Here is a 21,589-nt window from a genome sequence, read left to right on the forward strand (position 1 = left end):
CTCACTCACTAAGCTCCCTAAAACTTAGTTTAGAACTCTAATAACGAATAAAAATATATATTTATTCAACATCATAGAGTAATACTTGACACTATTTACATAAACCACGCCATTAACAACATTTGTTTTCAAAATACACGAGTGCCAAATAAAAGAGAAGGGAACAACACAAAATTAGGTTATTCAATGGTCATATCACAAAACAATAACCGGAATATACAACAGTATTTATCGATTTCAAACGTTTTGTTAATAAAAACTCAAAACCGAATCAAATATATTATTTGCATAATGTATTAAATTTTTAAAATTATCATTATATACTTATTCGATCATCAATGAAATACTATGAATCAATCATAAAGGGGTGAAAGATCATAACAAACATTATAACCATGTTCATGCGTTAAATAAACCAACACTCTAATCCCACATGTTAGAATAAAAGGATCTTTCAATCATATGAACATGATATAAAATTAATAAATATAGCATATCCGAATCAAACGTAATCATTACTAATCCAACGAGTAAGAAGATGTGTTCCCGTGAGTATGAATCTTCACCACTCTCCTCTATAATTCTTTTGATGGTGTATTTTTCTCTCTTCAATTTTGTGGAAATAGCATCAGCATGATAATGGAATGCATTCAATCTCCACCGAAAAGGGATCTTATAGAGAGTGAAAGGACCAACCCTAGAGCTGCTAAAATGTTAACATTCCATCAAGATTAAGATATGGATTTTACATGTCTAATTAGATGTCAAAAATACATTACCAATAATATATCTTACTAAATTGGGCATATATCGAATATTAGATAATAGACCTAGGGTGCGTTTGGTAATGATTCTGTTCTCGGGAGTAGTTTCTGATTAGAAATGATTCTTTTTTATTCTGTTCCCGGAAACAGATTCTAAGCATTTTAAGCCGTTTGGTAACTGTCCAAAATTTCTGATTCTGGAAAAGAATTGGGTTTGATACCGTGCTTATTGATTTTGTTCCAAATCAATTTCTTTTAATTTTTAATTAATTTTTATACTTTTTTCCTTTTTTTTTTCTTTTGTTCTTTTTTCTCCTATTCTTCTTCTTCTTCAGGCCAGTCGCGGATCGGGGACAGGCCAGGCGAGGGCCGATGACCTCACCGGAGCGTCGTCGGCTCTCGGCGGCGAGGCCCCTCATTGGCCGAGCCTCGCCGGTAGCTAAGCGAGGCTCGCCCAACCCTCGCCCGGCCTCGCCGATGGCTGGGCTTGCATCCGGCAAGCTCGGCTTGACCAGTTGCGGCGACCGCGGATGGTGGCGAACGGCGGCGGACGATGATGGGCGGGGCGAATAGTGGCGAATGGCAATAGAGGAGGGGAGAGAAGGTTTCATTTTTTTTTATTCTTTTTTTTGTTCCTAGAACAAAAATTTTATTCTTGATTCTACTCCAAAACTGTTCTCGGGAACAAAAATTTTACCAAATGCGATTCTGTTCCCAAACTGATCCCGGGAATAAAAAATCAGAATTAGGCACTGTTAGGCACATTGGCAAACAGCCCCTTAATAAATCACATTAATGGGTTGGACCTCATCAAGTCCAACAGAAAATTAGTTGTGGAATGTGATGTCCTAATATTGATTGTGCTTAGAAAAATAGCTGGCACTAATCCTTTTTATCTAGCTTTGAATGGGAGGTTTGCAACAAATATGTATCTCTAAATTGTACAAGAGAAGCAAACTCTTGGCAATTTTTAAATCACCCCCCTTCTTCAGTTACCCTCCTTATCTCACGTAATCACTTGAACTCCTTATATCTCCTCCTCTAATGGCACAGTTTATGTTGCATAATTTATTCTAATAATTGTTAGGATGCACTTCTCGTTACTAAATTAGCATCAATAACTTGATATGCAAGAAATTTTTCTTTTTTTTGTTTGGTTAAGGAGCCACCCATCTACGTTGGCCAACTGCCTGGCTTTGTTCTAATCACCATCGAGACAACATTTTTTAGCTCATGTCATGATCTCTAAAATAACTTACACATGCCCATCAAGTAAGATTATAGGATCAAGGTCGGATATGCTTTGGTGTGACTAGTGGTTGTATGCCGAAATTAGTTTCGTTTGAACCGTCATCTTTAATTGAAAGGGGTTAATGTGTACTATTATTAGCTGGTTTTCTATTTGGCATGTCTCATTTCTACGACCATCCTAGGGTTGTGTTCCCCTTTGCTTTGCCAAGAGCTTGGCGGTGGCGAAAGGTACTTGAATAGCAAGTGTCATCTTGGATAAAGTACTATGAAGTGCAATTATGTGTTCCGGTGTTTAGAATTGAGAGTTTCATCTTTTCTCTCTTTCAGAACAGGTTATCTATGAACGCATATAATGAATAATAGTGTCCATTTGCCCTTCTTTCTGAATACTACTGGGTCTCACGTCACTTCTGAACAATTCACCGGTTGATCATGATTGTCTTTCGTCCATCTACCCATTTTTTCTAGACACTATTGGATCTTATGTCACTCTTGAACAATTCAATTTCCTTGTGCCATATATATTTTGCGCATGTATAATTCTTATGTTGCTCTCGAACAATTCAACTTCCTCGTCCCATGTATAGTTTGCGCACGTATGATGATGAATCTATCATTTCTTTCCACTGGATAAATTTCCTTGTGCCATATAGGAAGTGCATGACAATTGCCTATTTCTGTTCGAGAAACAATTTTTCTATTCCGCACTGCTTTTCGGAATAGAAATCCGTTTGATAAACTTATTCTGTTTTTTCTATTTCTGGAATATATTTTTATTCCAGAAATAGGTTTGGAATAGAAATCAGAAATAAAAATTTTCTACTTTTCTATTTCTGGAAGAAATGAGAAATAAAAATATTTCTCATCGTTTGTCAACCAGTCCTTCATCCATTGTTGCCGACCACCGTCCGTTGGTCGCTGGCCCCACCGATTGCCGACGACCACCGTTTGTCGGTCGCCGCCCGCCGGTCGCCGCCACCAGTGCTATCCGCCGGTCCGCCACCGTCTGAAATGAAGAAATTTTGTGTCGTTATCAAATGGTTATTTTTGCTTAGAAACTCTTCTAGGAATAGAAATAGATCCAGAAACTATTTCTAGAACATAATGGTTGTCATGCGTGCCTATAGTCTTTTTTTAGCTATTGCATTGGTTGGCACCCTTCTACCTCTATCAGCCTATCAAATTGGCTAACCCCTTCACTCTCCACAACAAAAAGAATTAAAAGATGATGGTGCGTTCTAAGGAATTTTACATGAATTTAGCATTTCAACATTTACCGTCACACACACATTTGATTTTTTTCACCATTTTTGAGAAAAATTCTGATTCATGTTCCAATTGCGTACAAAAATGTCATGATTAATTTAATTCATCCATGTTTATATTGATTTTGGTATCTTATTGAGAGGTTTGCTTGAGGTTGGATATTTCTCATCATCATGCAATTCAATATAATTTCGCTTTTTCCCAATTTCGAATCATCACTTTTGGACATTTTCATTATTAACATGCTTTAATAGAGCGCCCGTCTTAAGTGATGTAACATTATAAGTATGATAAAAACCTTGTTCTGCATTAGCACGATATTTATGAGAAATATATAAGTAAAAGTAATTTCCACCATTTTACTAATAACGATAACAAATATATTTTCGCGTGCCTCCACTTTTTTTCCACCTAGTTTTCCTACATATGTATTTTACTAATTTCCACCCATTTTAAAATAATGATAAACAAAAATAATTTCCCTTGTCTCCTCTTATTCCACCTCGTTTTTCTTTGCGCCTATATTTTCTTTGCCCTCCAAAGCTTTTCTATATATATATATATATATTAATTTGATTGTTTATAGAAAACTCTAATATTATAACCAAGTGTCATTTTTGTCATATATATATATATGTGTGTGTGTGTGGATGTATATATATTGATATCTTGCTGAATTTTTGGTTATATTAAGGCTGCGTCTTTTGGTGATAGGATTGTCGTGTCATGTCATTATTCGTGTGAATCGGAGTACACATTTTTTTTTCCGTTCATTCATTCTTCTTTTCCTCTTATTGATCGTGTCCTACGTTTATTTTTTTCTTCTTCTTTTCTTTTTTTAAAAGCCACCTACCCCTTTTTACCCCCTCAACGAAGGTCTTTTTTTCTTTTTTTAATAACACCAATTATTACAAGTGAGGACTAGAGGCACTAAAGTCGATGATTTTTCATAGAATGGTGTTAGTTAAAAATTTGTCATCTCTAATCATCACCTGGACAACATAGACTAAGGAACTAGATTCATAATTTCCAAAGTCACGCCATAGTTTTGTACTTGATTGATAGACGATTACAACCAAGAAAAGACCAAGAACTCCATTTATGAGTTTACTAAAACGCGGGACCACTGGTGGTAAACAACCTCAAATTTCAAGAGCAGGGATAGGCGAGCAAGGAACAATGCAAACAAATTGCAGCAAAGTAAACTGACTGGAAAAGAAAAAAATAAATTGACTGAAAGCAAAATAAGAAAATCTTGTAATTTGGGCGTTCGTGTGTGTGCCTTCTCCTCTTCAAATATTATTTTTTACTGAATAGATTTGCTTTAAAGGATGTGAGATATATTTAAATCAAGTGAATTTCATGAGGACCTAAAATTGAACGAAATGTCAGATGCATGTTTCAAGTTAGTAAAAAATATTGAACTTCTTTTTTTCTGATAAATTATTGTTATCGAAATTTTTATAGTTAGAGAATATTGAATAAAAATTTTCAACATAAGCTATCCTTCTAATTACATTTGTATTATTTTAAAATGTGTGGTTATTCACATGTTGAAATATCTCATACTTAGAAATATGCATCTTATTTATCTGACAAGATGTACTTCTCGTTCTAACTTATTTATGATTACCTAGACAAATTGTATGGCTATATATATATATACACCAAACTGTCAATTTTAAAATTAATTAGAGATAAAAGTTGAAAAAGCTCAGCTCCTCGAAAGGATAACGATGGAAATTTTTGAAAATATCTTGCCTCTTTAATTTTTTTTTTCTTTTCAAGTTTAAAACAATGAGAGAGAAAAGTTGAAAGAGATAAATATGGGAGAATATATTTGAGATGCTTACTTTTTAACTAATTTGTACTTTCAAATTCAAATTCAATCAAAGAAAAAAGTCAGGAGATAACAAATCAATAAACCAAAGTTTATTGGTTGAGCATGAGATATGTGACAGAACCATGCCCTATGCTCTTGCCACGTGATGATCATAGAAGTAAAGCGAAATGCCATCAAGCTATTTTATTCAAAGAGATAAGTATTAGAGAGAATATTTGGAATATTTTTCTTCATTTGTTTTGTTCTTTGAAATTCAACTCAATAAGAAGATAAAAATATTGAAGATAATAATTTATAAAACAATGTTTATCGGGTACTTTCCTGGCTTTAACCAATTTTTGCCAGAGATCTTATACCCCACGGGATATGTCAAAGTAGAAACACCGAATTAAAACACACAATTCATACTCTTTTAAAATGTATTTCTTCGCTCTCTCTCTCTCTTTCTCTCTCTCATTGAATCTCGGGGGAGAGGTAAAGTACCTCTTGCATGTTCCAAAAGCAAAATTCCAAGACTTGCACATAAACATCTTTCCTATGGAGTTCAACATTGATAGAAGAAAAATGAGCTCTCTCTTTTTTTTTCCTCAAAGTCCTGCGGTCAGATAATCCGATTCACAAACTCTCATGAAAAATTTCCTCTCTTTAAGTTTTCTCCTCTAATTCTCTCGTCTTGGTAGGAAGCAATATCGTTTAATCTTAAAGTGAATCGTGGTTTGACAACTCATTAGGATTTACACACCTCTTTCATGCAAGTTAAGTGAAGCTTCTTTTTCTCTGCCAGATCTTCAAGGCGTGGATCGCATCATCCTCATGCAAGCTTTGAAACTACTGGAACACAAGGGGAAGCTGGCGATTTTTAAGGGGGCTTATGAGGATGACGATGAAAGCGTCGAATTCTCGAGTTAATTCAATAGGTTTTTTTTTGTAAGAGAAACATTATAGAATCTCCCTCCTACTTGGGACTAACTTTAGAATGTGCAAGGCAATAGGAGAGGAGTGCTAGGAAACTATGGAGGTGGTACTTCAATATCCATCTCTTCCCTGGATCTGAAAAATGGCAACTTGAACTACCAATGACTCAAAAAATTGTGACATAGATGCATGAAATGGTTTTGCAAAATAGTTTGTGGAAGGACGCTTCATGACCATAGTTTGCAATGCCTTCAATGAATTATTTGTGAATTGAGTTATGGATAGTATTGTTGGACTGGAAGGCCAATCAGAGTAAATGCAAGCTTCGATAATATTAAAGGGATTTTCAGTAGGCGAGTGCGTCAAAACAAGTGGAATCACGAAATAACAAGTTTTACATGTAACCAATAGCTTTTTTACACGACATTTAGTACCTTTACTTAGAAAACTAATTTAAAGTACTTCATGAAATCAATGATCTCCCAGTATGGTTAGTAACTTTTAATCTCATCCAAAAGTCATTTCGACTTTCAAATTTTACTTCCCAAATTTTATAGGAATGCAGATAAAATTTAGACAATCGGACCGATGGACAATATCACAATTATCCCATCCAAAGGAAGTCAAGATAAGAACAGGAAAACCTTCGGAAAGAAAAAAGTATAAAATCAAGAAAAGCACCCCGCGTGACGTGAACGCGCTTTGGCATCCTTAGATAACAAGAAGGCCAGCAGGCAAACTTGAGTCTTGAACAACAAAAAGCTCTCATCGATTTCTTCTTCTTCTTCTTCTTCTTCTTCTTCTTGATCGCCGCCGATCTTCGTGCTTCCGATTCGAGTGGCCCGATCGTCGGTTCGTTGCTTTCGCCGTTTTCGCTAAGGTTCGCTTCGCTTCTCTTTCCGCCGCGCTCTCTCCGTATCAGTTTCTAGCGAAGTAGCGACGAGGAAGAAGTTCCCCCCCGGTTAGGGTTTTCCGTTCTTCTTTCGACGATGACGATGACGATGACGATCTCCCGCTCGCCGCCGGAGGGTTTTCCAGGAAGTGGTTGCCCGCCGCTGACGACGGCGAGGGCCGTCGGGCTTGCGGCGTTTGGTAGTCGTTCGCGGCGATTGTTAGGGTTTCTTAATCCCGAAGGAATCGGGGGTTTTGTTCCGCCTTGAAGGAGGATCGGGAAATTAGGTTTGATTACTGGAATTTATGTTGAAAAGGCTCGGACGATGCGACGTGGTTGTCGACGTCTACTGTCTCTACTTCCTTTTCTAGAATTTTATTCGCTTCTGCTTCTGCTTCTGGGTGAATTTGATTTGGTTGGAACCGAAACGAAAGAGATGGGAATCATGATGGATGGATGGAGATGTTTATCCATTCTCTTGTAGGTCGAACATTGTTCGTATTGTTGGTGATAAGAGGAATTTGAATGCTTGGGATTGCTGACTACAGCGGACCTTGGCTTTTCTGCAAAGGGATCTTCTTGCCAAGAACGAGTTCTGATGCTTTGAGTTAACTTTGGATAGGTCGTTCGGTTTGGCGATTGATAGCATGGCTATTAAGACAGCAAGGAGTACTGTGGGTTGGCAACAAAATTCAGCTGCTCACTATAAAGCACCAACAAGCCGCAGAAGAGTTTGCACTTTCTGGTTAGCAGGGAAATGCAACCGGAATCCTTGTAGGTTTTCACACGATGCATCTCTTCCGGGCAATGTTTACCATCGAGCTGCAAAGCAGTCGAGTCATATGGCTGAGGATTGCCCTGGGAGGAAGGGCCCTGAATCTAGTCCAGTGAATTCAGCAAGTTCGACTTCTGGAGAGAGAGTGAATCGTCCACAAATAAAAACCCTCTGAAGCCCCAAGAAAAACTATGCAATTTCTGGATAACAGGCAACTGCGTGAAGGGCGATGCATGTCCTTTCTTGCATTCGTGGTTTCACGGTGTTGATTTTGCTATGTTGGCAAAGCTTGAGGGCCATAAAAGGTACCATTTAGAGATTAGTTTTTGCCTTCTGTGTTCTCCAGACTATAGCTGGAGAAAATGTAGTTGCAACTCTAATTTGTTTCCGTCCTTTTTCTAATTAAGATGTCGAAATATCATTTGCCTGTCTGGCATAAAAATGGGTCTGTACTCACCTGATGCTTTTTATGACAGGGTGTTTCTGGGATAGCATTTCCTTCCGGATCTACTAAGCTCTACTCTGGAAGCAAAGACGGAACGGCTAGAATCTGGGACTGTCACACTGGTCAATGTGATCAGGTGATCAACCTTGGAGGAGAAGTTGGGTGTTTTACTTGTGAAGGTCCTTGGGTGTTTGTTGGCCTGCCTCATACTGTTAAGGTGCGCGGTTGGCTGGGTCTACTTTGTCCTTCGTTTTTTTTTCTTTTTATGGGGGAATTCTTGAATTGGTGAACTGCTGAACTCTAATTCATTGCTTCTCTTGTATTTCTTGTAGGCATATAATATCCAGAATGGTGCTAGCTACAATATCAGTGGACCAGTTGGACAGGTCCATGCTCTGGAAGTTGCTAATGACATGCTTTTTGCTGGAGCCCAGGTAATTTATTATTAGAGAGAATTTAATCAATTTAGGTGATTCATCTGTCGTAATATTGTCTAGTCCGTTTCTTTGGAATCTCGTTCCTCTGTGAATTAGCAACATAAGTGATATAAAAGTTGATGCTGAGTGTGAGGGTGGATTTTTGGTTCAGACCTGAAATTCTTGTCTTCTTCTTCTTTATGTGGGGCCCACCTGAGTCAGCATTCATCTGATCACTGACTGCCTCATTTGTTGATCCTTGTGATGAATTGCATTGGCTTTCGATGATTATGCTGAACAAACTTTCTTTCTAGGATGGCACTATCTTGGTGTGGAAAGGAGGTAGTGAGGCTGATCCTTTTCAGATGGCTTTGCCTCTCAGGGGTCACACGCAGGGCGTGGTATCATTAACTGTTGGGCGCAACCGGTTGTATTCTGGTTCCATTGACCAGACCATAAGGGTAAGCTGGCTTATCTTAGATGTCTTGCCCCGTGATTTAACTAGTTGTGTGTCCTGGGAAGGCATGACTTGGCTGTTGGAGTTTATGTTTTCTTTTGCATCACCTCTATTGGTTGCTACGTCCTCTCTGTATCTTTCTGCCGTGCTCTGCTGTAATATCGTCCTGACCCCTCATGTCTTTCTTGTTTTCTTCTCCGCAGGTGTGGGACTTGCACACTCTGGAGTGTGTTCAGGAACTTGTTGGACACACTGACGTGGTGATGTCACTTCTTTGCTGGGACCAGTACTTGATATCCTGTTCATTGGATGCGACAATTAAGATCTGGGGGGTTGCCACTGAAGGAGGCAGCTTGGAAGTTGGCTATACACATCATGAGGACCATGTATGTTGCTTTTTTTCCTTCTTTTTTTTCTCACTCGTGTGGATTAGGGTATTTTGTGGTTGATGATGGTACTGTAGGAAAAAGTCTAGATTATATAGGGTGAAATTGTGTTTTCTTTTATTGTCCTCATACGTGCGAAGTGCATGATCGCAAAGACACGCCTTATTGCTTTCAGTTTTATTTCCGCAGTTAAAATTAACTATATGAATAATGTGGACTGAAGCTTTGTAATATATCCGTACTGTCAAGTACCTTCCATGTGCTTGCTCTATGCGGGGAAGACATGAATTTTCATCTTACACCTGTTGGTGTTTTTGTCAGTTTCTTGCTGTGCTTCTACTCTCATGGAAGTGATGTAGTATCATTTGTTGATGTTGCGAGTATCATTTTGTCCTGCACAGGGTATTCTTGCATTGTCTGGGACGATTGATACACGTGGTAAGCCGGTCCTTCTCTGTGCATGCCTTGACAACACCGTTCGGTTGTACGAGCTCCCATCGTAAGTCCAAATAATTTCTCTAATTGGTTTGACATCCTGTCTCTCAGTGAGACTCTTCTCATCTTCTGCTTGGCTGACTTTGTGCATCGTACACCAGGTTCACCGAAAGGGGCAAGATATTCTCAAGACGAGAAGTTAGGACTCTTCAAACGGCTCCTGGAGGCCTATTCTTCACCGGAGACGCTGCGGGGACACTGACCGTTTGGAACTGGTTGGATCGTCCAAAGAGCCAAAAAGAGCAGCTTCCTCAACCGATGGAGTCATGCTAAGTAGAAGACAGAATCAAGCTATTGACATCGGAGTTCAAATTTCGCAAGGAAGACAATGTCATCTATGCTACGATGCAACTGGGATTGTGATTGAGAGCAAGAAACGGGACGGCTGTAGCTACTTACCGTCTGCCCCGCAATACCAGTTTTGGGCTGTCTTTTTTGTATAGACATTGATTTTTTTGACAGCAACGGCTGGACTTGTATATGATTCCTGATTAGTAATTGAAATGCCTTTTGCTTGTCGAATGGAAACCTTGTTTTTCCTTTTTGAGAGAGTTTACAGTGGAATTCTGATCGTCTTTTTCTCTGTACGTTTGTTAACGTCGTATACTGAATAAGAGATTAAATAGAGGCGCTGAAAATAAATTATGAACAAACTTAACTTCAAAATTGTTGCATATGCTTCTCACTCTGATGAAAAGAAATTCACATCGCGCAGGCTTACTTCTGTATGGATAAAAATTGTTCAATGAGAAACTGATAAATGACTTCATAAGCTTGTGACACTCCATGTACCTTTGAACGTGGAAAGAGAACTCGTACGTTACACACTACTATTCAAGTGAATAAATCTTATAAATTAAAACTGATACACGGTAAGTAAAAAAAAAAAAAAAAACTGATACACGGGATTTCATTAAAGCTTATGAAACTAATAAGAAGCTCCCTCTTCAAAGGCATCAATCCATTAAACAATTATGAGAGTGTATTAACTCAGCAAAGCGATTTAAGAGGAATGCAAAAATGTGAAAATTTGTAGACTTTACATTAGGAAAATTACTAGTTAATATATTAATAACGTACCTTTACATGTATTATCGCATATGTATTAGTATCATTTGGGGTTATATCCCATTGAGGATAGAACAAATCAGACAAAAAAATGTATAAACTGGACACAAGCTGCTTGAAACTTTAAATTAAAAAAAAAAATTACTTAAACGTATGTATAAGGAAAAAAAAAATTAGAAAACAAGATCTTAATTATAGCTTCTTCTTCACGAATTTTTAATTTTTTTTTTTCAGTTTAGAGTATGTAGATTTCCTCATTTTAGCGTCGTATTGTTTAAAGGTCATTCTCATTTAATCCTTTAAATTGCTAAATTAAAACTCGAGATCATTTCTTTCAGTCCAATAAACATGAGATTTAGATAGCCCACAAATTTGTATATTATCAATGCAATATTTTTACTTTGACTTAACACAGTCGAAAAAATTTATTTATTTCATCGATTAAGCATTTTGGTGAATAAATTAATCTTTTATTTGGAAATAGTAGAAGTATAATTAATTGGTCATAAAGCAGTCTCAAAAAGAAAATTCTTGAAATCATTAAAATGAATGCCAATGCGATCTCAAAATGAATATGAATGCATAAAAAAAATTGTTTTTGCAAACTAGCCCTTGAAAGATGTAGATAAATGACAATAACTAAAATTGAAGGCTTTCTCTCTCTTTTTGGTGTCAAAATTGAGCCTGATGGTTTTGAATGATTTCGTTCAACATTTGACTAATCTTACTTCCTACAATGGCAAGAACACTAAAGTATGAGACCAGTTGTCGGTGTGTTTTACAATGACAAGTGCCATCTCTTTACCTTCTCGTACTCTATATATCCAATTTAGTAGAAAAGATCCATGATCGTTGCTTAATGTCTCTGCACTCTTTACCATATCAATAAATCAATCATCATTTCTAATCTATAGGCTAGGAAATGAACCAACTCTAGCAAAACGTTTTATTATGTATTATCATGGTCATCTTTGAAGGAATGCACGCAGGTTAAGTCATTACAGTGCATCTTTTATTACCAAAAGACTTTTTGATCTTCGCAAATGCTTCTGTACCATGGATTCCAAGCCCCATTGCTTGAAGGCATCTTTAAAGGTAGGACATATTAACGTTTTACTATGTATTATCATGGTCATCTCAAAGGAATGCGACCGCAATTCCAAAATTAATAGCGTGCATTAAAAGTAAAATTGAACTTGTATTATCATGGTCATATTTATATCGGTTGATAGTTATGGTATAAAGTTGCTTTTTTCGTCCTACCATTTGTTGGACACAAAAAGAATTTTAAATTTGCATCGTCAATTCATATTGCATCAACATAACTAACACTATCTAAAGCAATATAAGCAATTATCCAATTCATCAATTGAAAAAAAGAAAAAAAAAGCATTACAAGAGATAGTCAAGCTTTCAGTCAAATTGCCAAGGGAAGACCGAGTAAGCAGCTACTTTATAATCTCTCGTCTTTTTCTTAAGAAGAATGGCCAATTAAAGTGCCAAATTTGACTCCAAATTAGCTCGAGGAGTTTACGAAGTTCAAATTACTAAATAAAGCACAAACAAATGAGTGAAAACAACAAGCAAATTGTATAAATTGAATTAGAATGAATGGCTTACATTCTCGGAGGCTATGTTTGCTCAATGAGTGAAAGTGAACATGAACTGCGAATAGGGATGACTGTATTATGTTTAGAAGTTAAAAAGTTTACAGATACATATGGGAAAGCTTTTATAATCAAAGATGAGCATCGGAATTGCAAAACCTAATCTAACTCGAATTCCAAATTCAAAGTTCTATTCTAAATCATCTTATTACAAATGATCATCCCTTCTCCATATCTTCATTATCAAAATATGATGTATTGCTACCATTTAGTTCTTATTGTATCTTTAAATAGACTAGTCAATGAAGAATCGAAACATGGTTTGTAGAGGTTTCCCTCTAACAGTCCATGACCAACAATCTCACCATGACGAGAAATGGAATGACTTTTATTCTCGAACTTAAACGTATTAAGTTTCTAGTAAGACTAAGAACATTAATTGTATCAACTAAATCCAAATTGAAACCACCCTCCATCCAATACCAAACAGAGAGTGCTAACAGCTTCAACTTGAACGTTTTCTCCATTTCCCGTGATAATGCTATGGTCCCCTTTATTTAGATTCTTCCTTGAAAAGTATCCCTACAATGAATTAGTTATGTGTAGAGTCGCACCCGTATCAATCCATCATGTATTTAAAGGAGCATCAACACTGTAGAACTCATAACAAACATGACTTAATTAAATATTATTTTTCTTTTCCAACCACTGTCGAAATTTTGAGCATTCTTTCCTCACATGTCTTTTAACTCTACAAAAATGACACTTAGGACCACCCGATCCTTTTGAACCAGAAGGACCTACCCTGTCAATCATAAGGTTAGGAGTACCCTTGTTTCCATAATTGCGACCCTTGCCATATATATTTCCTTTCCCTTTATTCAAAACAGAGGTAATTAGGTGAGCACCGTCAAGTTGTTTGAATTTTAGCCTCTCTTCTTCTTAGACACACATAGAAATTAGCTCACTCATCTTCCATTTCTCTTTTTGCGTATTCTAGTTGATCTTAAAAGGACCAAACTGTGCATGAAGAGATGTCATGACGAAGTGAATAAGACTTGAGTAGCCATATCATTCATCTGCATCATGTGCTCACGAACACCATTGATTCCATTATATTTGAGGGTAATCAGTTTGGAAATAAGAGCGATAGCTTGTGCCTTGGAAGTGCCCTCATACTGCTCCTCAATGTGAGCTTAGGTTTGTCGGGAATGGTTCCCCGGATAGTGGTCGTTATGGAACCTTTCATAATCATCATATATTCTATGGCTAGATCGCTCCTACTTTTCATGAGCAGTTTTCAGCTCATTTGAGCTTTCAACTATGAGTTCAGGCATAGTCCAAATCCATGACCCCAAAAATGAGACTTATTTTCTCTTTCCACTTCTTGAAATTTGTACTACTCGATTGTTCAATAGAGGAAAGATAACTTGTAACAGCAGCAAGATTGTATGCTATATCAAAAAAAATTAATTCATGCACATTACTACTTTTAGAAAATCCACAAAAAATAAATAAAATAATTCAATTCATCATCACAACAAAGTGAAAAATAAACAGTTCATTTACATAGAATGATAAAATACACAAAACCTTATCAAAAGAAATCCAAAATTATCTATAGCCTTATGTTGGGCCGACTTTAAACACTTAAATTGGATTCTTTCATAATGTACCAGCAAATTTCTTGAGGCAATAATAAATCAAATTAAATCACCACTGGGCAGAATTAATTTGACTTGTATATTAGCAATTTATTTGCTTATCAGATTATCATTATACTCAAAATTAAATATCTTAACTTTTCGTTGGGCTAGTTACGGATTTAATCATGAGCATAACATAAGACTTTTTTTTATCATTATATAAATCTATTTAAAGCAATAATCTTCCATTGGGCCGATTATTGCTCAAATAGTTTAGAACCGCAATAAAGAATAAAAATATATACTTGACACGATTTACATAACCCAAGCCATTAACAACATTTGTTTTTCAAAATACATGTGTGCCGAATAAAAGAGAAGGTAACAACACAAAATTAGGTTATTCAATGGTTAGATCACAAAATGATAACCAGAATATACGAAAATATTTATTGATTTCAAATGTTTTGTTAGTAAAAACTCAAAACCATCTAAATCAAATACATTATTTGCATAAGGTATTAATTTTTTTAATTATCATTATATATTTATTCCATCATCAACGAAATACTATGAATCTATCATAAAGGGGTGAAAGATCATAATAAACATTATAACCATATTCATGCATTAAATAAACCAACGCTCTAATCCTACGTGTTAGAATAAAAGGATCTTTCAATCACATAAACATGATATGAAATTAATAAATAGAGCATACCTGAATCAAACGTCGTCATTATTAATCGAACGAGTAAGAAGATGTGTTCCCGTGAGTATGAATCTTCACCACTCTCCTCTATTGATCCTTTCGATGAGTGTGTATTTTTCTCTCTTCAATTTTGTGAAAATAGCATAAGCATGATAATGGAATGCATTCGTTCTCCACCGACAATAGATCTTATAGATAGTGATAGGACCAACCTTAGAGCTGCCAAATGTTAACCTTCCATCAAGATTTAAGATATGAATTCTACATGCCTAATTAGATGTCAAAAATACATTGCCCATAATATATATTACTAAATTGGGCATATATCAAATATTAGATAATAGACCTAATAAGCCACATTAATGGGTTGGACCTCGTAAAGTCCAATAGAAAATAGTTGTGGAATACGATGTCCTACTATTTATTGTGCTTAGAAAAATAGCCGGCGCTAATCCTTTTTATCCAGCTTTGAATGAGAGGTTTGCAACAAATATGTCTCTCTAGATTGTATAAGATGTGACATCCCAGATTTTCGACCCTATTTTCTACTGAATAAATCGGGCATTTCATTGACGTGTCTATAGGGCTATTCTCAGAGCTGATCACTCTTGAGATAACTAGATTATCTGGGAAAATCATTAAGAATTTTAAGGCAAATAGACTTGAGAATTCAACCATGAATAGACTGCTCGACCGTGTTCATCTACTGAGATCATTACGGCACATACGTAAATTGATTAGAGATCAAAGATAAGTCTGTTTGACGAAGATATGTGGCTAATCGTGGGTGACACCACTAAATTGAAAAATTCTTGTCAGCCGGCACTAGACTGATTTTCTTATTGTTTTGGTACCTTGTATCTGTATTTGAATCCTCGAGATTTCCATGACAATCAAGAGTCGCCAATGAGTCAAGTGGGTTCATTGTGGCTCGAAGAAAATCGACCACGGGTCATTTGCACTTAAAAATTTCTGAAAGCTACCCGATAGCCTAAGTCACGGTAAAAACGCACCAAGTGAAATTAACCTCGAATTGAAGTCCGATTTCAGAAATTAAAGTTTATATCATGTCATAATAAATTCTAGGAGTATTGACTCATTCTCAGAAGATTTTTTTGACACATGACACTTTTTGGGAAAAAGTCGTTGCCGGGTTGTTTTTGTGCGGAAATTGCTAAAGATGGTTTTTGGTTGCAAAATTGGGAAGCAAGATGGATACATGGGTAAAGAAAATTATCAATGGAAGCATTGAGACATCAATTGAATTTATTAGAGGCCAAATGGGATTGGATTGTGATTGAGACTAAGCCCAATTGAAGAGGAAACCTTTGAAATTCGTAGCCCCATCCATCACCACTTTTGGACCCCTTCAACTTATCTTCTAGAAGTGTTTTGGTGGAGGATTTGCAGCCATGGGATGTTGGCTTGGTGGACAAGCCTTTTTTTTTTTTTTTTTTGGTCAGTCATATTTTATTCATACTCTACACTCACTCTCGGACTTTTGCCCCGCTCTTGTAGGGCGTGGGAGTCGAAACCCACTCCCGAAACTTACGCTTCCCCACCCCATCCCCGAGAAGGTGGGGATTTGAACCCTCACCTCCCCTTCCATGTTGGAAGGGTGCCACCGGCGCGAATCCGGTGGTTGGTGGACAAGCCTTTAGGAGACAAAATTGTGGAAAAAGCAAGCCAATGGGGCCCTCCAATTCTATCCTCTCCCTCCCTCTCTCTTATCTCTTCCCTCATCTCTATCCTCTCCCTCATCCTCTCTCTTGGTTGGCCAAAACCTCCATTCCCCCTCCATATTCGATGCCACCAGCAGCAGAGGAGAAACCAGCAAGCCGCCGGACTGTTTTCCTCATTTATTTTCACTTTTGCCGGTTTCCGCTCCAGCTGACCTTTTGGCAAAGATCTGAGTTGAAAGTGTCTTCCCAGATAAATCAGCGAACGAGTCACCCATCGCCATGAAGAGGACATCCAGACTGTTCCAAAGAGCCCAACCTCAGCCCGAACTAAGCCGCCGACCGTCCTGTACGGCCGCTGCAAGTCGCCGATCGCTGGTCCGCCAGTTTGCTGCCCGCCTGTACTGTTTCGCGTTTTTCTTCATCTTTCTTCCATTCCAGCCTTTTCTTTGCCTATCCCAACATCTAATAAGATCCCCCAAGACCCCCGGAACCGTTTCTTCACTATTCGGCCGCCGGTTGCCTCACCATGCCTTCCATCGGTCTTGCTTTGCCTAACCGAGTTGTTTGCTTCTGTTTTCAGCCAAGAACAGACCAGGTTTTTGTGGGTATCGCAATGACTTCAAGGCCCCTTTTTAGGTGCTTGTAGGCCTCGGTTCCTAGGCCTGCTTTTGTGAAAAGCGTTACTCGCGCTGTTCCCGTCGAATTGATCCGACTTGCGCGTTATTCCGGTGAGTTTAACTCACTAATCCTCGATTAGTTTCTAATAATTCTTAAGGATTGATTAGTGTTAATTAAGTAGGATTATGTGGTTAGATTAAAGTAGATTAGTGATTATTAGTTAATTGTGGTGCATATTAGGAATGTAGTTAGTGCATTTAGCTAGAGGATAGTCTATAGTATTTATTGAATGCATCCTGGGTTTTTTACCGACCCGTTTCGGGTTTCAATTAGGCACTACGGGCCTAAATTGGATTTTTAGTATTTATTTATTCATTTTCGAAATTAATTTAATTAATTATTTATTTTCCAAAAATTCAACCGGGATGGTCGGTGACCAGAATTTCGTGCTGATCATCGTGGTACAGTCCGTTTATTTATTTGAGCTTTAAATCATGTCAAATTGATTTAATGGTGCATTTTTAAGGTATATTCTTAAATAATGCAATTTTGGCTATGTGATTGAGAATTGGTCAGGTATCGGTTATCAGTATCGAAAGTGAGTTGGTAAATTACTTGGAGAATGCATGTGGCTTGGTGAATTGGAATGTCACCTAGAAAAGACATGTGGCTCAGTAATTGGATATGTCATCTTGGTGAAAAGGTAACTTTAGAGAATGCACGTGGCTAGGTGACAGAGTATGGCATCGTAAAATGGGCGCATGGCTCGGTGATTTGATACATCACTTTAGCGAACTTGTGTCTAAGAGAATGCACGTAGGCTCGGGCATTGTAAAAAGGGCACGTGGCTCGGTGAATCGATACATCACCTTGGCGAAAAGGGTCACCTAAGAGAATGCACGTGAGCCCAGTGAGTAAGTATGTTGTCTTGGAAAATGAGCACGTGGACTTGGGGACTTGGTATGTCATCCTGAGGTATTCACGTGGGCTCGACGACGGGATATTCCATCGTGGGGAATGTGTGGTACGGTTTGACATGTAATCGACTAGTTCAATTGATCGACGGTTCGATTGATGTTGATTTATTTGGGTGCCTATTTGAATTGTGCTGATTTGCAAGTTGGGACTAAGGCCAAGGTAAGTCTTCTGACTTGTGTTGTGCATAAGTAGCCCTAAGGTCTATATTAGTTTACTAATCGAGTCTTAGGGGTAGAACTCACCGAGATGTTGTCTCACTGGTTAATATATAACCATTTTAGGCCTCTAGATGGCACCTCCGCCTCCTCGTCCTCCTATGCATTTTGGTATTCCAGAAGAGATCACGAGGAAGCGTACGACTTTCCGAAACACCCTCACCCGGAAAAGGGCGGTGTACGTTTTGGTAGAGTCCAAAGTCTGGGTTGATGTGGGTAGAGATGAACTGGTGCCTCATGAGTATCGATCATGGTATCGCCACTACCATGATGGGCGAAGAGAAGGTCCCATCCCGGAAGGTGATGTGCCCTTGTACGTTCGGAGGCAGCATTCGGGCTAGGGACGACAGACCCTCAGGGTGGGTTAGTAGTGGACACTAGGGATCCCAAGCTCGAGGGCGATCCTAAGTCACCAATTTATTCAATTGAGGGCGCTAATTGGAGCAAAGAGGAACGGGAAATCGTTGAACCGGATGAGCCTGAGGAGGAGGAATTGGAGGAGGATTAGGAGATGGAAGACCCTAATGAGGAGCTTGATGAAGAAGAAGAGGAGGATCTTGAGTACGACCCGGATGAGGATTGAGACCCCATCCTGTTTCGCAAATTATGAGTTTTGATCGGTGTACAGTAGATAAGACTCGTGAATAGTATTATATTATATACTATATAGTTTGTTTTTGTAAAAGTGTGGTTGCAGTTTTCAGTTATGAAAAATATGACTTTACTTTTCTATCCCATTATTTTATTATCTGGGGATTTACTATATGCTTCCGCATGCGCATTAAAATGAAAGGGTCGGCGATGCATCCTGCGACGTCGCTATTAATCGATCAGGTGAGGGATAGACGCGTGACGTAAGAGATGCAGACTCTGGGCAATTTTTAAATCACCCCCCTTCTTCAATTACCCTCCTTATTTCACATAATCACTTGAACTCCTTATATCTCATCCTCTTATGGCACAATTTTTTTTTTCTGTCAAAACACTAGAACCATTTTATTCATCCACAGCAGTATTACATAAGTGTTGATGACAAGAGTCAATGTCAAAATTAAGTGAAATACTACATCAATTACGACTTGGCTAAACTAAGCTTAAATGCTAATAAAGCGACTCAAATGCAACCAAAAATCACTTGTCCAAAGCAATTATTCAAAGCTATTCGCAACGTGGCACTTGAGCATGCAACATGGTCATGTGCTAAATCTCTCACCTAAACCCCGTTCCAAGTGAGCTTATAGTAAAAAAAAAAAAGGAAGATCTTTCTAAGTACTAAGACCCACAACTTGTCCAACGCAAAATCGAGTCGAAAACCAACAAAATTTGGCCTGATATTCGCTAGATGATCACTATTCATTATGCACGAGAAACTTCAAATTGGTTTTGGACAAACCACAAGCTCAAATCAAATTCCTTAAAATTCTATAACTATACAACACCTTAAACTATCAAAAACCCTTTTGCTCAAAAAAAAAAAAAAAAAACTATCAAAACCCCATAATTTCTCAGTTTAATAACTCCAAAATCGAACTTTGAAATTCAAATTTCACTTATTTCCGAATTTAAGTCCTAATTCCAAAAACTATTCTGATTATAGGAACGAAGGGTTTGAATACTTACTGGGCACCGCAAAGTGTCCGGTGTACATGGAATCCATTTGTATCGTTCTTCTTCCTATTCTCCTTTCTCTCTTTTCTTTCTTTCCACTCTTTTCTCTTTCCTTCCCGTGCGTGTGCTTTTTTCCCTTTAATAGCTGAACATCCACTTTTCTTTTCATTCTCTTTTCTCTCTCTTTTATTTTTTGTGGGACTCATCACTTTGACTAAGTTAAAAAAGCAATTCTTACGAGCTTAAACTCAAGCAATAATTTTATAGTTTGACAGGGCAAAAGAAAAAGTAAATTGAAGCCCAACCGAGAGTCTGCAAGAAGAAAATAAAATTCACCAACAAGGATCGAGGAGTCTGTCCCGACACTATCGAATGATGAAGAACATCAAGAGTCAAGGAAAGGGGAGAGATTATTATCTCTATGAGATGAAAATGTGTGAATGAAGTTCACCGTGTAGATCGGATTCTCAGTTAGGATCTTCAAAAGCACCATGTCAAATAATATAAATTTCACATAATGAACTATATGAATCATATTCAGGCACCGCTTGATCATTCCAAAATAATGTCGATAGTAATCATCCTTCCAATAGAGAACACAATGATATGGTAGATACTATCAAATATTGTTACCAGAAGAATATGCAGTAGAGGATTGTGTAATTTTTATATATAAGAGGACATGAACCTATTTATAAGTTTTATAAGATAAATATCTAACGTAAGATAATACAATATCAATTATAATTAATTAGAATCAATCAAGCATATGCACAAGCGAAATAATACACACTTTTGAGGGATATGAAAAATCAAGGAAAATATGAGAAATCTTGGGCTAATTCCATAGAAAAGCATCAACTTAAGGTCGATGGACAAATTTGACCAAAACTTTTTTTTGTCTCATGAAAATGCACAAACTTTAGGTCGAGAGACAAATTTGGCCCAAACTTTTTTTTGTCTTGTAAAAAAGCACTAACTTTAGGTTAAGTGACAATTCTGGCTCCAAATTTTATTTTTTTTTGTCTCATAAAAAATCACAAACTTTTACTCCTATCCAAAATCTAACCCCTACCATTAACTTTCTATTTGAAGTTAACCATATTTCAGGAGAAAAAGTTCTAGCCGTGAAGAGCACTATGCCATACATCATCGATAATTGAGTCTAGAACATGCTTTCAAGTATTGTTATCGATAGAAATAGTCGATGCATCATATTCATACTATCAAAGTTGAGGAAATATAGACATATGGAAAGTCTTGTCCTTTTATTAATTGGTTTTATAACAGACTAATTGGTAATAATCTTACAATTTAATTGATCACACTGTAATATCCATAAACTTATCCGTTTAACATACGTAAACATCATGCATCGTTAATTCAATGAAATACTAAATTTTGCATTTAATTTGTAAATAATTAACTTAATTTGTAATCATCATTTAAATATATTTAAGATTACATTTTATTAGTAGCGTACTAACATAGGGAAGGAATGAAATTAAACATTCCTTGCTCGTTAAGGTCTACTCTCATTGGATTCTCCA

General features: G+C 37.2%; 1 protein-coding gene across 1 annotated transcript; it reads left to right on the forward strand.

Annotated features, from left to right (window-relative positions):
• The first annotated feature begins 7,028 nt into the window (after window positions 1–7,028).
• LOC120293827 (zinc finger CCCH domain-containing protein 48-like) lies at window positions 7,029–10,447 on the forward strand. The gene is made up of 9 exons (XM_039313594.1): window positions 7,029–7,150; window positions 7,554–7,818; window positions 8,183–8,368; window positions 8,484–8,585; window positions 8,882–9,028; window positions 9,228–9,410; window positions 9,812–9,909; window positions 10,007–10,165; window positions 10,208–10,447. The coding sequence occupies exons 1-9, from the start codon at window positions 7,029–7,031 to the stop codon at window positions 10,266–10,268; spliced, it is 1,323 nt and encodes a 440-aa protein (XP_039169528.1). The 3' UTR covers window positions 10,269–10,447.
• The last annotated feature ends 11,142 nt before the right edge of the window (window positions 10,448–21,589 follow it).

The sequence above is a fragment of the Eucalyptus grandis genome, chromosome 5 (assembly GCF_016545825.1).
Source record: "Eucalyptus grandis isolate ANBG69807.140 chromosome 5, ASM1654582v1, whole genome shotgun sequence".
In the NCBI taxonomy this organism is placed as follows: Eukaryota; Viridiplantae; Streptophyta; class Magnoliopsida; order Myrtales; family Myrtaceae; genus Eucalyptus; species Eucalyptus grandis.

What these genes read in the sequence shown, in the direction of transcription:
- LOC120293827 (XM_039313594.1), top strand. Translation starts at nt 7,029, where the DNA reads ATGACGATGACGATGACGATCTCCCGCTCGCCGCCGGAGGGTTTTCCA. An exon ending in AGGGCCCTGAATCTAGTCCA is followed by an intron (nt 7,819 to 8,182) that starts GTGAATTCAGCA and finishes TTTTTATGACAG; the next exon opens with GGTGTTTCTGGGATAGCATT. An exon ending in CCATTGACCAGACCATAAGG is followed by an intron (nt 9,029 to 9,227) that starts GTAAGCTGGCTT and finishes TCTTCTCCGCAG; the next exon opens with GTGTGGGACTTGCACACTCT.